The following is a 16,974-nucleotide window of genomic DNA, read 5'->3' on the forward strand; positions in this document are numbered from 1 at the left end:
GTGGCAGTTGGTTATGTGTGTTAGATTTGGATCTCTTTAAGTTTTTCCTGGTTGGAGTTGCTTGTTAAATAGATTGTTTTATGTCAGATTTGTGAAGTTTTTAGCCATTCTTCTTCATATATCTTTTTTGATAATTTTTCAATGTGGTAGATGCCTGAGGCAACAATAACAACTAGGACAAATAATCCGATCTGAAAAGTCCTTTAAAAAGTACCATATGTCCTTTTCTTTTTTCTCTTTGCCTGGTACTTCTATTATGTGAGTATCTTGGTACATTGGTTTTGTATGATGATCTCTTAGGCTCTGTTCATGTTTTTGTTACTTAGATAGGATATAATATCAATTGATTCCTCTACAAATTTGTTGATTCCTTCTTGTCCCAGCTCAGATCTGTTATTGAACTCCTCCTAATGAATTTTTAATTTCAGTTATTGTACTTTCATCTCTGGAATTTCTATATGGTTCTTTTTAATTCTTTCTTGTCATCGTTATTCTCTTGTTTGATGAGGCACTGTTCTTATCACTTTAATTCTTCAGAAATAGTTTTCTTTAGATCTTTCAACATATTTATATTAGTTGACTTGAAGTCTTCATTGAGTTAGGCCAGTGTATAGGTTTCCTTAAAAATAGTTTCTGTTAACTCATTTTTATTTCCTTTGTATGGGCCATATTTTCTTGTTTCTTTGTCTCATAATTTCTTGTTGAAACTGGATATTTTAAATAATCTGTGGCAACTCTGGAAATCATCTTCTTTGCCCTCCCCAGAATTTTTGTTGTTGCTGTTTATTGTTTTTGTTGGTTATTTTTGCCTAGTGACTTTCCTGAACAAATTCTTTAAAGTCTTTGTTCTCTGTTGTATGTGGCCACTGAATTCTCTGGGTGATTAGCTTAGCGGTCAGCTAATTATTGAACAGAGATTTCCTTAAATGTGTGGAACCAGTAGGTCTCCCAGCCTCTACTGAGTGGCCCTGTGTTTTTAGGGCATGCTTCCCAGTGCTCTAAAAGGTATTTGACACCTCTGTCTTCCTTTTTCCTTCTGGCTTGTTCAGAGTGTCAGAGTCAGCCAGAGGGACATAGAGCCTTCTGGGGTCTTTCTTGGGCTTGTGCATGTGCAAAGCCTTGCACATATGCATGACCTCCCAGGTTCCCAAGAGTATGCCAGTGTTGTCAAAGTTTGCTATGGACATCCTAATTTCTACCTTCCCCCCCCCCCCCATTTTTGGTCAGCTTCTTTGCCCCAGTTGTTACTGCTGTCTCAGGTATCTGCTGTATTAAACAGTTGCCACTGGTTAGTTTTGATCATTGCCTCAGGGAAAAGGCCTCTAATGTTGAACAAGCTCTAAGTCAGGTCAAATAAAGACAAGTCCTGCAAATGGGCTTACAGGGATGTGCCAGATAGGTGGAATGATAAGTTCTTTGGGAATGAGGACTTTTAGGGAGCTTCAGACTTGTTCAGCTCTTTGTAGTGGCTGCCAGGCTGCTGGTTTTCACACTTAACCATGATGATGAGACTGTTGGTTTTCAGCTATCGGATTAGAGATATAGGCACAACAGAACAGTGAAAAATCTTGCTGTTCTTACCAAGATTCAGCCATTTTTCTTGAAGAAATACTCAGATTGTTATAAGCCTCCTTTGTTCAATTTACAAGGTTTTTTTTGGTTATGATAGTGAGTTCTCATGAGAATTTACAAAGGTTTGAAAAAGTTGATTGGACAGTTTTTGCCAGTGTTCTCTTTGCTTCCGTGAAGCAGATGTTCAAGGGTCCTTACTCTGCCGTTTTAAAGAGCTCCTCTCTTGTTTTATGATCACAATATTTTATGTCTTTCAAAACACTAATGACATATTTTTGAAACTTTTCCTTTCTCTTCAAAATCTCTTTTGTCTTCCAAGTTGGGATTTTAAAGCATATGTTTATGTTGATTTCTTTTTCATGCTAGAAGCTCTGAGTATATGGATGCAGTTTATTGACTGAGATTGCTGTCATTAAGTATTTGCTTCTAGGAAATTATTTAAAATTTCTATATAAAATTTTCCAGGAAGGAACTAATTTGAACTAAATTTTATTATAAAATAAATTCTAATTGGGTTGAAGACTTTCTTTTTTTTTTTTTTGAGACGGAGTTTCGCTCTTGTTACCCAGGCTGGAGTGCAATGGCGCAATCTTGGCTCACCGCAACCTCCGCCTCCTGGGTTCAGGCAATTCCCCTGCCTCAGCCTCCTGAGTAGCTGGGATTACAGGCACGTGCCACCATGCCCAGCTAATTTTTTGTATTTTTAGTAGAGACGGGGTTTCACCATGATGACCAGGTTGGTCTCGATCTCTTGACCTCGTGATCCACCCGCCTCAGCCTCCCAAAGTGCTGGGATTACAGGCTTGAGCCACCGCGCCCGGCATGGATTGAAGACTTTCATATGGAAATTTAAATTCAGAAAAAGTAGAGGAAGATGGCAGTTATTTGTCAAACCAGTAAAGAAATTTATTTTAAATGGAAATCCAGAGATTTAAAATAAAACAATTTGGTGGCTTCAGAGGGTAATCATTAGTTATATATTCAGTGTCCTTGAATATATAAAACTCATCCTTTTATAAAGATTTGTGTGAATCAATAGTTCCCAAGAGAGATGTTTTATATTTTTGTGCTCAGAGCTAGCAAACAAAAACCAGTCCTTTCATTCCTAAGGAATGCTTCGTTGGTGTTAAGACTGTCTCTTTAGGTGGTAACCTTCATAGGAGCTGTTATAGCAGCATTAATGAGCAGAGAACAAGGGAGCTAGTGAGACAGGAGGGTGAAAGCAGAGGGAGTTCTGAGTGAAGATGCACATACCAATAATAGTTATGTTTATAGTGTTCTCATACCTAGTTGTTCATGCCTGCCAGGTTGTGGGTAATATGGCCACAGTGAAAATGTGTTACCACTGAGAAAGAATCCATAGACTTGTACACAGTTGCCATTTATAATGGTGAATACTCTCCCAGGAATGGAAGAAATACTCGCCCTCTTCCAGTAATTTCAGGAACAACCAGACTAGAGTTATATCTTGGGTCCAACTTGCAAACTTGCAAGCGTGCTCACATCAGAGGGTGCGGTTGTGACACAATAAAGTAGTGCCTTAGTGAGGGCATGCCTGGCAACCTGTGTCATGATATTATTTCTGAGTTTCTCAAACCATTGGAGATCTTTGTTACTTTTAAAAAGGGAAGGTAATGGAAACATCCTAAGACACACAATCATGGAAGGCATCTTTCCAGTTCTTTAATAACTGCTGGATTTGAAAGTGAGTTATATTTTACTTATATCTGGTCCTGAGATGGCAATTGGCATTTATTCAATGTCAGTTATAACTAATGGGTAGTGGCTGCCTGGAATAGTTTTGAGAAGGATTCTGAGGGAACATCTGGACTTGGTGGAAAGAAGGCTTGAAAAGATTGTTGGTGTCTCCTACGCAATGGGGAGGGGCAGTGCATCAGGCTGGTTCATCCCCTTCATTTGCTAATATGTAATTTTGGCCTCTCTGTTACTTAGAGCATAAGCTCCAGAGAGTAAGAACTCATTAGCTCGGTGCTGGGTACATAATGGGCACTCAAGTATTTTTGAGTGAACAAGTGAACGAACACCAGAGTTTGTGTGAGTACTGCAGTTTTCCAGAGTAAGGAGTTATGTTCCAGGTGTCTAACATAGTGTTGTAACTCTCCTGAGTGAGCATCTGCATAGCATACATAGTGCTTGGTACAAATACAGAAATAATACAGCTCCCATCTCTGCCCCTAAGGAGCTTCCATTCTGCATGAGAAGAAAAGACAAACATATTTGAAATGATTGGAGCCGGCAGGATAGGATGGTGTGATAAAAAGCACTAAAATGCCCCTAAAATTGAATGCACGGATACATTGCTTGGGAATCTCAATCTTTATACTTACTCTAAGATACCTGTGTTTTGCTTGAGAAAGTCTCTTTTTTCTTAACTTTCTCTGCTAGGTAAGATCGCGTTCTCCCACCTTTTCGTTTCATTTTTAATGTCACTAGGATGGAATATTTAGACTGGATGAGGAATTTTGCATTAATTTAAATGCCCAGGTGAAATGATCCATTAATAGAAAGTAAATGTAATGTAGACTTTTTTAAGCTGAAGATTATTCAGTCACAGCATTTTTTTCTGGAGAAATTATTTATAGCATTTTTGGATTAAGCATGAGTCACAGCAGTTAGCACAAGCCTTTGTAGTGTACTATTAGTGCATTTTGAAAAGCTTTATCCTAAGTAACTGATAGTCTGTGGTAAGAAAGAAATAGGAGAAACACACCTTTTCATAATATATACATTTGTGTAGAGTAGTCAGTTTAATATAATGTCTGGGAGCAGGGGCTCTGGATTGCTACTCTAAGGGCTAGAATCTCCACCCCACACCTGTGTCACCTCAAGGAGATTAAACGAGATCTTTCAGATAGACTTCTAGGCCCTTTCTTTACCCTTGGTAAGTGCCCAGTTATTGTTGGCTATTGTTCATGTTATTGATTTAGTCACTGTGTTTTGTTATGGGTCTGTGTCATTGATTTTTTTTTTTTTTTTAGGGGGAGTGGTGGAGATCAACTTCACATTAGGATTTTAATATTAATGGCTATGGAGCAGTGATGGTCAATAGTTTGTTTATGTTTTTGCTTTCTTACAGGTTGAATGTAATTTTTACGAAATTTGATGAAGTCCAGAAATCTGGAAACATGATACAATCTGCAAATGGTGAGTAGAAAAAGTAATTGCTATTTTTGCCTTTTAGTTTTACATCCATAACATTTATGCTATATGTGAACATATATGTGAATGTTATATATATATATATATATATATATATATATATATATATATGTATAGCATACATATATAGCATGTATGTTACATCCATAACATTTATGCTATATGTGAACAGTTGAATTAGGTAATTGAGTAAGAGTTTCTAGGTCTTAAAATTTAACTTTCATTCATCTACTTTTCCAGGCCAGAAACAATGGAGTGAATCAACGACTTTCTTCCATAACCTGTACTGAGTTTATTAACTAATCCTGTTGGCTTTACTTTTAAAACTGCATCTTGAATCCGAGTAATTGTCATCACTGCTACTCTCTTCCTAACGCAAGCTGTCATGGGATTTTACCTGGGCTCTTGTGGTTCCCTCCTGAACAGTATCTTTTCTTCTACTGTTTCCCCATGCCTAAAGTCTGTTTGTCATATAGCAACTAGAGTAATCTTTTTAGAACATAAGTCAGGTGATGTTAGTCTTCTTTCAAATCCTCCAAAGGCTTCCCATCACACCCAGGCTACAATTCAGTGACTCACCATGGCCTACTGGGCCTTGCATGATCTGGCACCCACCACCATTGTGATGTCATTTGAATTATTCTTTGTGAAAGTTCTCTTTGCTCTAGCCACATTGACCTCCTTCCTAAGTTTGAACATTCTGCTTCAGGACCTCTGTGCTTATGATTCCTTCTGCTTGAAGCATTCACCCTCTGGGTATCATTATGGCCTCCTCCCTCATTCCATGAAGCTCTCACTTCATACAGTATCACTGAATTACTGAGGCCACTGGAATAGCACATCCAAGGTTCTAAGGGAAAGCTCTGTGCCCTCACCCTGCTTGAGTTTTCTTCCTAGCCATGTATCACCAGAAAAATATGTGTTTACTCATGAGAGCAGGAAGTTTACTTTATTCCCTTTATTGTTCTTTTTGTTTTTTCTCAATGAGCGTAAGTTCAGTGCCTTGAAGAGTCCCTTGTGATAGGTGTGCAGTAAGTATTGTTGAATAAAGTAATGATCGTGTCCAGTTCCTGTATTCCTTTCACTACATTGTGATGATACTTGAGGACTAGTGGGTAATTCTTGTGATGAGTGAATTACTCCTATATGAAGGAAAAAAACACCAAAAAGTTAATTGCTGAGAATAACTTTTTCTAACCTTGGGTACCTCATTGTATTATAGCTAAGCTATTTTAGAATTTTTAAGTATCTTAGTTACAACCGGTACTGAATTCATTAACTAATCCTGTTGGATTTACTTTTAAAACTACATCCCGAGTCCCAGTAATTCTCCTCATCACTGCTACTGTCTTCCCTAGTACAAGCCTTCACATGTTGAATATCTTGAGACTGTGAAGTCTGAGGGCTTTTCCTCAGAGTAACTTGGAATATAAGGGCAGAGCAGGTAACAGAATGCAAGCCTTTTGACTCATACTCTGCTGTGTACCTATTATTATTCCAAATAAATTTTTCTTTGAACAGCATGTTTTCTGTATAAAACACTTAAAGTGATCTAAAAAATGCATTCATTAATCTCTTTCTTTTTCATAGATTGTAAAAAATAATAGACAATATCATAATTTAGCTATTACCATCAAATACAAAATGTATTTTCACTACATTTTCTTATATTTCATCATCTTCTAACTGTATCATTTGTATATAATTTTAACCATGGTGTAATTTTCTCTACCCAGTACATTAGTACATACTTTTATATGTACTTCTAAAAACATACCATTGGCAGAGCTGGGCCAGAATTCTGGTATCCGAGCAGTGCACTTGTGATGAGTGGGGTTGCTGGGTGTCCACAGGCAGGTTCTTCACAGGCAGTTAATTGCTGGACATATGATAATACTTTTGTGTGGGTATATTTGTGTAGTTGATGTGGCTTCTCAGTTTAAAAATTGTTGGCACTAGGACACAACATGCTGGGCAAGTAAGTAAAAGCAGTGGCAGGAAAGTGCGTTTGTGCTTTGTAAGCCAGTATTACAGCTATGAAACAGAATCTCATTATAGTGCTGGCACTGGGGAGAAAGACTGCATCCACGCTGGGTATCTTGCCTAAAAGATTGTACATACACTCTATGGGTTCCAGTGATGTGACACATATGATTTTATCCTCAGGAATGCCGAAACTGTGTGGCATTGGGTGTATCACAAGTAGCCTTTTATTATAAGTGGCTAGGTGCAAATATTGCCCCCAGATTCCCTTTATGTGTGTGTTCGTGTGCATGCACACAGGGGCAGGGTTGAGGCTGGAAACAGTTCTTCTAGACATCTGTGTTAAAAATAGCAAATGGTAAGGAAGCCTTAACAGAATTTTCTTGGAGGCCTGTAATTTCAGCTTTTTGCTTTATATATGTAGTATTACTGTTTTAATTGTTAGATCCAAAATATTTAAGGAAACTAATATAAAGCCATATGTGTAAAATTTTAGAATTTCTAACCTGAGTGATTTTCATCTCTTTACACAACTTTTGAGAGACCAGTAAAATGTTCAATTGCTTTCAAAAGACAAACCACCTAATTTCCTTCATTGAACGTTTCTGTCATTGAACATTGAGATGGCATAGAGAAACTGCAGTAGTGATAGAATAAAACCTGTCTCCCTCTTTATCTAATTTTCTCTGTCTTGTCCCTCCCTCCCTCCCTCCATTCTCTCCTTCCTCCCACCCTCCCTTTTTTCCTTCTCTCTTCTCTTCTCTTCCCCTTCTTTTCTTTTTCTTTCTTTCTCTTTCTCTCTCTGTTCCTCTCTTTCCTTTTCCTTTCTTGTCTTTTCTTTCTTCTTCTTCTCTTCATTTTTTTTTTTTTAACACAACTCTCAGTGTAATTCTTTGATCTCTTCTGAACTTCAAACCTTTGACTGTTCCACTTTCTCTAAATCCATCCATCCTCTCCTTTCTCCGTTTCATACCTTACACAGCTTAGGTTACAGCCTTTCTGAACTTAATAGTTGTGGGAGTTTTTTGTAGCCTCTGGGGGTTTTCGACATAAACAGTTTTGTCATCTGCAAATAGGAACAGTTTTATCTCTTTCAGATAGGTATGCTTTTAATTTCTATTTCTTGCCTTATTGCACTGGCTAGAACTTCTAGTACTGTGTGAAATAAGAGTGGTGAGACAAAACATCTTTGTTTGGTTCTCATCTTAGGTGCTAAGTATGATGTTAGCTGTAGGATTTTTGCAGATGTTCTTTATCAAAATGAGGCAGTTTTCTGTTTCTATTTATCTTGTCTGTGTGTGTGTGGTTTTTTTTTTTTTTTTTTTTTTTCCCCAGAGCAGGAATGGAAGTTTACTTAAAAAGGCTGTAGAAAGAAAGGAAGATGTGCTTGGGAGAGACCCGGAAGGGCACAGTTGAAGGTTCAAAAAAGAAAGTCAAGTGTCCTTATCTGAGTTTTATCACAAGTAGGTGTTAGGCCTTTTGTGAAGTTATCAGTGTATTTAAAAAATTGAGATACATTCTCCTTCTAGCTGCATTTCATTTAAAAATTAAAAATTTATATATGTATATAATTCACTGTTGATATTTCACTTTTTAAAGTGTATGCTTTAGTATTTTTTTTTAATGTTCACAAAGTGTGCAACTATTACGACTATTTAAATCTAAAATATTTCATCACCCTCACCTCCCATTCCCATTAGCACTTACTCCCTATTCCCCTGTCCCTCCAGTTTCTGGCATCCTGTTTTCTGTCTGTATGGATGTGCCTATTCAGGACATTTTGTATGACTGGAATCATATAATATTTGGCCTTTGTGTCTGATGGCTTTCATTTAGCATAATGTTTTCAAGATTCTTTCATACTGTACCATGTGTCAGAAGTTCATTTCTTTTTATGGCTGAACAAGATTCCATTGTGGGAGTAGATTGCATTTTCTTTATCCATCTGTCTGTTGATGGACATTTGGGATTGTTCTACTTTGTGGCTATTGCGGAGAATGATTCTATGAACATTGATGTAAAAGATTTCATGTGGATATGTATTTTCATTTCTCTTGGCTGTACACCTTGCAGTAGAGTTGCTGGGTGTACGTTTAACTTTTTGAGTAACTGCTCAAACACAGTAAACACACAGTTTTCCAATTTTGCAGCACTAACAAGCAGTCTGTGATAGTTTGCAGTTTCTCCACATGCTCGCCAACGGTTGTTATTGTCTCTCTTTTTCATTGTAGTCACCATAGTGGGTGTAAAGTGGTATCTCATTGTGGTATTGATTTGCTTTACCCTGATAAGTAATGATATTGAATATCTTTTTCATGTGCTTATTACCCATTTATATACCTTCTTTGGAGAAGTGTCTATTCAAATAAATATTTTGCCGATTTTCTAAAGGGGTTAATTGCCTATTTATTGTTGAGTTATAAGAGGTTTTTAGATGTGCTACATACCTGACTCTTAACAGATGTGATTTATTTGCAAATATTTTCTCCCATTCTGTGGGTTTTCTTTTCACTTTCTTGATAGTGTCACTTGAGAGAGAAAGTGTTAAATTTCGATGAAGACCAGTTTATCTGTTTTCTTTTGTCATACCTAGGAAACTATTGCATATTTTTGGCCAGGTGCAGTGGCTCACAACTGTAATCTCAGCACTTTGGGAGGCTGAGGTGAGCAGATGATCTGAGATCAGGAGTTTGAGACCAGCCTGGCCAACACAGTGAAACTCCATCGCTACAAAAGTACAAAAATTAGCTGGGTATGGTGGTGCACGCCTGTAGTCCCAGCTGCTGGGTGATGGGGGTGGGGGGTGGCCCTGAGGTAGGAGGGTGGTGGGGTTGAGGGGAGGGGCAGTGGCCCTGAGGTGGGAGAATTGCTTGAACTTGGGAGGTGAAGGTTTCAGTGAGCCGAGATCGTGCTACTGCACTCCAGCCTTGGTGACAGAGCGAGATTCTGCCTTAGAAAAAACTAAAAGAAGAAACTATTGTCTATTTGTAACACAGTAAAAAGAAAGAAAAGAGGTCAGGCACAGTGGCTCATGCCTATAATCCTAGCACTTTGGGAGGCCAAGGCAGGCGGATTGCCTGAACTCAGGAATTTGAGACCAGCCTGGGCAACATGGTAAAACTCCATCTCTGCTAGAATACAAAAAATTAGCTGGGCATGGTGGCGTGCACCTGTAGTCCCAGCTACTCAGGAGGGTGAGGCTGGAGAATTGCTGGAACCTGGGGGAGCAGAGGTTGCAGTGAGTGCAGATCATGCCACCGCACTCCAGCCTGGGTGACGGAGTGAGACTCCATCTCCCCTCAAAAAGAAAGAAAAGAAACTGGGCCTGACCTCCTCCCTGTTTCTTCATTCTTTTTGTGCTGCACATTCTTGGCTTCCTTTATTTAATGTCTACTACTTTGTCATTAAATTCTTAAAGCTTGATTCGAGGCCTTTTCCTTTCTCAGGCAATGCTTTTTCCCTGGTTACACATATCCATGGCTATAATTTTATTTACTAGCTGTATCACATTTTTTTCCGTAAATGTTTGTCTCCTGTACAGATCTTGGTGCAGGATTGGAACTGTATGTGAAACAGCTCCCTGTCTGACATTTCCACTTGTATTTGAAACATGTATCTAAAACCAAATTTATATTCCACTTTTGGCTGAAAGACAAAACACAAAACAATAAATATTGTTCCACCCTACGTATTTTCTGTTCTTCTTCTTTTAAGTGTGATTGCTCCATTATTCATCCAGGTATGTAAATTGGAGCTTGGGTGTCATTTTTGATACCTCCCTCTCCCTCACATTTCATAAATATTATCACTGATTGCTATGGAGTTTAACTCAAATATTGCTTTTTTTATTGAGGTAAAATCCTCATATATAATTAATCTTTACCATTTTTAGTGTACAGTCCAGTGGTCATAAATACATTTCTATTTTTTTTCCTCTTTATTTTCCTCCTCCCCTTCCCAGCCTTTAGTAACCACCAGTCCAGTCTCTACCTTCGTGAGATCTACTGTTTTAGCTCCCACATGTGAATGAGAACAGGTGATGTTTGTCTTTCTGTGTAATATAATCGCCTCTAGTTCCATCCTTGTTGCTACAAATAACAGGATTTCATTCTTTTTTATGGCTGAATTATATACCATTGTGTATATATGCACATTTTTCTTATTTCGTGTATCTGTTGGCCTTCTAAATGGTGTCAGATCCCCCTGTTAAGCGTGGGCAGGCACCCCCTACCCCACTGCTTGGTATGCATCATGTTTGCAGGTTTACATTTGGTGATTATTTGAACAATACCCATCTTGGCATCGGATAAGCATAGATAATAATGGCATCACATTTTCTTTATTCTTTCACCTGTTTGATGGACCCGTAGGTTGCTTTCAAATCTTGGCTATTGTGAACAGTGCTGCAATAAACATGGAAGTACGGATATCTTCAGTATACTGATTTCCTTTCTTTTAGGTATATACCTAGTGGTGGGATAGCTGGATCATACGGTATTTCCATTTTTAGTTTTTTGAGGAGCCTCCATACTGTTTTCTGTAGAGGCTGTACTAATTTAACATTTCTGCCAACAGTGTACAAGAGTTCCCTTTTCTCCACGTACTTGCCAGAATTTGTTACTGCCTGTCTTTTGGATTAAAGCCATTTTAACTGGGGTGAGATGATATCTCATTGTAGTTTTGGTTTGCATTTCTCTGATGATCAGTGATGTTGAGCACTTTTTTGATATGCCTGTTTACCATTTGTGTGTCTTCTTTTGAAAAATGTCTATTCAGATCTTTTGCTTACTTTTCAATTGAATTATTAGATTTTTTTTTTTCTATTAAGTTGTTTTAGCTCCTCATACATTCTGGCTATTAATCCCTTGTCAGATGGGTAGTTTGGGAATATTTTCTTGCATTCTGCGGGTTGTCTCACTCTTTGTTGATTGTTTGCTTTGGTTGCCTATACTTGTGGGGTGTTACTGAAAAAATCTTTGCCTAGACCAGTATCCTGGAGAGTTTCCCCCTTATTTTCTTTTAGTAGTTTTATAGTTTGAGGTCTTACGTTTAAGTCTTTAATTTATTTCAATTTGATTTTTGTGTGTGGTGAAAGATGGGAGTCTAGTTTCATTCTTCTGCATATGGTTATTCAGTTTTTCCAGAACCATTTATTGAAGAGACTGTCCTTTCCCCAGTGTATGTTCTTGGCACTGTTGTCAAAAATGAGTCCATTGTAGATATGTGCATTTATTTCTGGGATCTCTATTCTGTTCCATTCGTCTGTGTGTCTGTTTTTATTCCAGTACCATGCTGCCATAAAAACAGCAATGGTAGTAGTATAATTTGAAGTCAGATAATGTGGTTCTCCAGTTTTGTTCTTTTTGCTTAGGATGGCTTGAGCTATTCTGAGTCTTGCGTGGTTCCATATAAATTTTGGGATTACTTTTTCTATTTCTGTAAAGAATGTCATTGGCATTTTGATAGGGATTATGTTGGATCTGTAGATTGCTTTGAGTAGTATGGACAGTAATGCTCTTTTAAAACTACTTTATTGAAATATAATTTACATACCATGAGAGCATTCATTTCAAGTGTATAATTCAGTTATTTTTAGTATATTCACAGATAGCTGCAACTGTGCATCTATTGATGGACATTGGGATTGTTTTTACCTTTGTCTATTGTGAATAGCGCTGCTTTGAACATTTGTATGCAAGGTTTTAAACACCTATTTTCAGTTCTTTTGAATATATATCCAGGAGTGGAATTGCTGTATTATATAGTAATTCTATGTTTAACTTACTGAGGAACACTAAACTTTTTCACAGTGGCTGCAGGCTGCAGCATTTTCTATTCTCTCTAGCAATTTGCAAATTCTCCACCTTTTGTCAATGTGTGTTTTTAAAAAAAAATTTTTTTTATTGTAGCGATCCTAATAAATATGAAGTGGTAGGTATCTCATTGTGGTTTTCATTGGCATTTCCCTAATAACTAATATGTTTGAACTTATTTCCTGTGTTAACTGGATATTTGTAGATCTTCCTTGGAAAAACAAATCTATTCAAGTTCTTTGCCCATTTAAAAATCAAATTGTCCTTTTGTTTTTGAACTATATATGATTTGCAGATATGATTTGTAAATTTTTTTTTTCATTCTGTGACTTATTTTTTTACTTTTGAGTATCTTTTGGTATATAAAAGTTTTAAATTTTGATGAAGTCCAGTTAATTTTTTCTCTTGTTACTTGTGAACAGCATTGCTCTTTTGAGAAAGAAAAGTTCTTGATTTTAGCTAAGTTGGAAGAAACATATTTAATGGTGGTACTCCTAAGAAATAATAGGGTTTTATCCAGAGTTTGTATGTCTTGACATGTTCAAAATTATGTTGTTCTCTGATGCTTAATTTTTGTAGGAAACCCATGGACTTACTTTTTAAAGGCATAATGGAATTATGACTAAAACAGCAATGAAAAAGCAGCCAAGTAGCAATTTGAAATGGGCTTCCTGTCTATAATAGAAGACTTAATCTTTGTATGATTCCTTCTTGTTGCTAGGTTACCCGAAGGCCTTTCGGCTTTGAATGGCAGGAATATGAGAGTTAAAAATATGTTGCTATATAGCTGTTTCTTCTTTTTTTCATCGCCATATAATTAGCAAGCTCCTTAAAGCAAAAATTACAGTTTTTCCTTCCATGGGTTTCAAAGAGCAAATTATTTGTAAGTTTTTAAATCATGCAGATGTGCTTATGCTCATGGGAGAATTGGATTTTCACAATGAAAGAGCTAGTGATTATGGACTATTCAGTGTCCTTTATCTGCAGCCACTTAATGATCTTTAATTGGATTCGATTGAAGTGAGGCTCATGAACATTAATTTGGTTAAAAAATACACATGCTTTTGAGTTTCTTAGGCAAAGCTAACATGTTTATCTGGAAAGATACAAACTATCATCTTGGTTAAATCCGTGACAATTCTATAATAAATTTGTAGCTAAAATAAAAGACAATATTTATTTGCTAATAAAACTGTGTAAAGTAGGTAACAAGTAATCATAAAATTATTGGCCCTTATACATAAACGTTCAGGGTATCATTTTGTTGCTAAATGCATTCTGCCTTATGTTTTTACACACAAAAAAACTATAATTTGAAAAATATTACAGTATCAGTTCTGTGTTGTTGGAAATGAGCAATACCTGTGCAAGTCTGAAAACAGACCATTGACAGATTGTGTTAGATAAGATCTGAATTATTGCCTAGTGTAGCTAGGACAAAGCATTCATTTATAGGCAAATCAGTTGTCTTTTCTTTATTAAGAAGACAAGCCATTATTATCCATGCTTATTTTTTAAAAGCAATGATTGTCAATCAGTGGATCAGATGCCGATATTAGGGTCACACTGTCTCCCTGTGCTTGTTTATATAGACTGTGCATATTACAAGGTTTTGGACTGTGGTTCAGTGTCTTAGGAAAGTGTTTCCATAGTCACGAATACAGAGATAATGTGTTTGTTACAAGGCTGGCATATGTGTTGAGCTGTGCTAAGAAGCCCACCTAAAATAGCCTGGAAGAGACTGCTTCTGATGGCAGCATAAGTAGTGTAAGCTGCAGCAGACAGCTTATTTTATTTTCTATGTGGAAATAATATTGCTTTTTGATATTTTTCTAATTTAAGATTTGTGTTAGGAATATTCTGTTTCTTGAGGAGGAAGAATCAGATAGGTGGTTTAAACATTTTTAACGCCACTTTTAAAGAAGACTCTCATGTGAGTAGAGTTGGATGGAGATCGCTCACACCTCCCCCCCAGACCCCCCCAACCATTTTTTTTAAAAACTCAGTGTTAGTCTAGGCTTTTATTTTGGAATAGGGTGGCAGTTGTCATTGGTGCCGCCGGATCACACTGAATAAGTGTGGGTGGAGAGTTTGCTGATGCTTAAGTTGCTGTGAGTAGGTATAGCTTTCAGAGCAGTGTTTTTATTTGGTACCAGGATTACTGACAATCATGACTACTGGGAAAGGTAGGCTATTCTAATATATTCTGAAAAGTGTTTGTAATTGTTGCTGCTTGGCTAGGAAATGCCTAAATATTTTAAAATTCCTTTGATAACTAAAAATCATGGATGAAACATGGGAAGGATTGTTATGAATGTTGTCATTTAAGCAGGGGAAAATTGTGAAACCTACAGGGAAATAAACATCCGTATTAACCTTCTAAGACTAGGAGAGAGGAAGTAGGCACAGTAAGCTGGGGCTAGCTGTGTTTTTATCTTCTTTTATTTCATGGGCTTTTTTCTCTGCTTTCTTATGTTCACAGTATGAGGATTATGAACATAAATCTATTTGCAATTGCAAGGTATTTGTTAATAATGCTAAGTGGTTTTGAAAAGAGTCTACTGGCTAGAAACTTCTGAGTTTTCCAACAGCATCTATAGGAAAAGCATAAATAAATGATAGCAGTACAAGGATGCTGCTTCTGTCTTAAGTCATTGTTTATTTTTTTCCTCTTTTAAAAGATTTACATTTTTAAAATGCAAAAATGGACAGGAAAACTGCAAAAGAAGTATTGTTCACAAATAATCTTACTGATTAGCTTTCAGTCTTTCCACGGAGGTTTTTCCTGGGTTTGGCCAATATTGAAGTGATTTTAAAAGACTCTGTGTAAACCAGGTTTGCATTTAAAGGCAGGGTTAAGATGATGTGATGGGAACAACCTGTATCACTGTCTTGCTTTCCTAGGGGATGGTTTTGCTGGCAGGCTCTTAATTTTTGTCTCTGAAGGGTTTTTCCAGACTCTTTTACTGAAACAGGTATTGCACAGAGTAAAATTGTCTCCTGCTGTGGAAAATTGGGCACACATCCAGGACTTTTGCTCAGTGTTTATTTTGTAGTGGATTGTTAAAGGTTTCTATAGCTATTTTCTTAAATTTGGTTAAGTTGGCTGAAAATAATGTAGATGCCACATTTCTGCTCATGTTTTTAAATAGAGAATTTAAAGTATATTTGTATTTTTAAATTGGGAATTTAAAGTAAGTATACAATGATGATATTTTTATTTCATACCTAAGTATTGTGTTCTATTTTCAGATTAAACTGATGCAGGAAATCAATACCTTGGCAGGAGAGTTAAATAATTCATGTTCTGAAGTGACCTCTCTTAGAGTCTTTCCTTTGAAGATTTGAAAGTGTGTCATTTATAAGTAGCGTTTGTCTTAAGTTGTCATATTTTCATTTGTTTTTAGCAACAGGTTAAAATAATATGGGAGTCAGCTTTTTTTAATGTTAAAAGCCATGGAGATAGCCTCCTGAGTCTGAGTTTAAAATAAAGACTGTTCTTTCACCTGATATATATTTTTTAAATTGCCTACCTCCTTAGTCACTGTCACCTGGAATTCAGGCTTAGATGCTTTGGTAACTGTTACCCTCAGTAACTGCAAATGTGATAGGAAACAAGGATTAAAATACTGTTTCTTATGCAAGTGGCATATTTGAATCATATATTAATTCATGACCATTAAAAATCTGCAAAATATAACCAGAGAGTCTCCCAAGGTATGTAGAGTACTTTAGTGTTTTCAGAGGACTTTCCTGCATGTTTTTTGTTTGGTTTATGATCCTCACAGCAGCCCCATGAGGAGTAGGCAGGGCAGCTTTTAAACACAGATACTGAAGGTTTGGGGTTTTCGCTAATCGGGTTAGGTTCAAGACAGGGGAGAGCTCTAGTTTTTGTTGTCTTAGACAAGTCTTCTTTCCAGAAAGCCATCTTGTCAGGCCAGGTACTCTGGAATCCCTCAGACTGGATGTGAGTACTGCCTCTGCATGAGCAGTGTGTGACCTGGAACTGGCAGCATGGCAGTCTACCACCATTTTCTCATGTGCAAACTGGGGGTGGAAGTCTCTGCTGAGGAGCCAGTGAGGGGCCTTGGGCCTGGTACATCAGTCTCATCCTATTGATATAGAGAGACATCCACTATGGCAGCTCTAGACGATATCCTAATGGGAGGTGTGAAGGTTGAACTGAGGTTTAAAATAATACAGTTGATCTTTTTGTGTAGATATGGAAAGGTAGTCTAAGAAAATGCAGAATCGAATGCATCCTAAGATTTTGTAAAAAGAAACTGCCATCCAGTACCCAGATCTTGGTCTCTAATCCCACCAGGGCTCCTTGGGGAAATGGCCGAGTTGAGGGCTGGAGCAAGGCAAGCCAGTGTATCTTGTGGAGCCGGAAAGTAAGGAAGTACTTGAAAAAAAAAAAATCGAA

The 16,974-nt window shown here is 37.2% G+C and overlaps 1 protein-coding gene across 16 annotated transcripts in view; it reads left to right on the forward strand.

The window, feature by feature from the left end:
- CLASP1 (cytoplasmic linker associated protein 1) overlaps positions 1-16,974 on the forward strand; it is a 285,245-nt gene that overhangs the window by 125,473 nt on the left and 142,798 nt on the right. For all 16 annotated transcript variants that reach the window (XM_074399831.1, XM_074399832.1, XM_074399833.1 and 13 more), the window contains one exon: positions 4,670-4,737. In XM_074399831.1, coding sequence (XP_074255932.1) covers positions 4,670-4,737 — 68 coding nt within the window. The remainder of the gene's footprint in view (positions 1-4,669; positions 4,738-16,974) is intronic.

This window comes from Saimiri boliviensis, chromosome 5 (genome assembly GCF_048565385.1).
Source record: "Saimiri boliviensis isolate mSaiBol1 chromosome 5, mSaiBol1.pri, whole genome shotgun sequence".
Taxonomy (NCBI): domain Eukaryota; kingdom Metazoa; phylum Chordata; class Mammalia; order Primates; family Cebidae; genus Saimiri; species Saimiri boliviensis.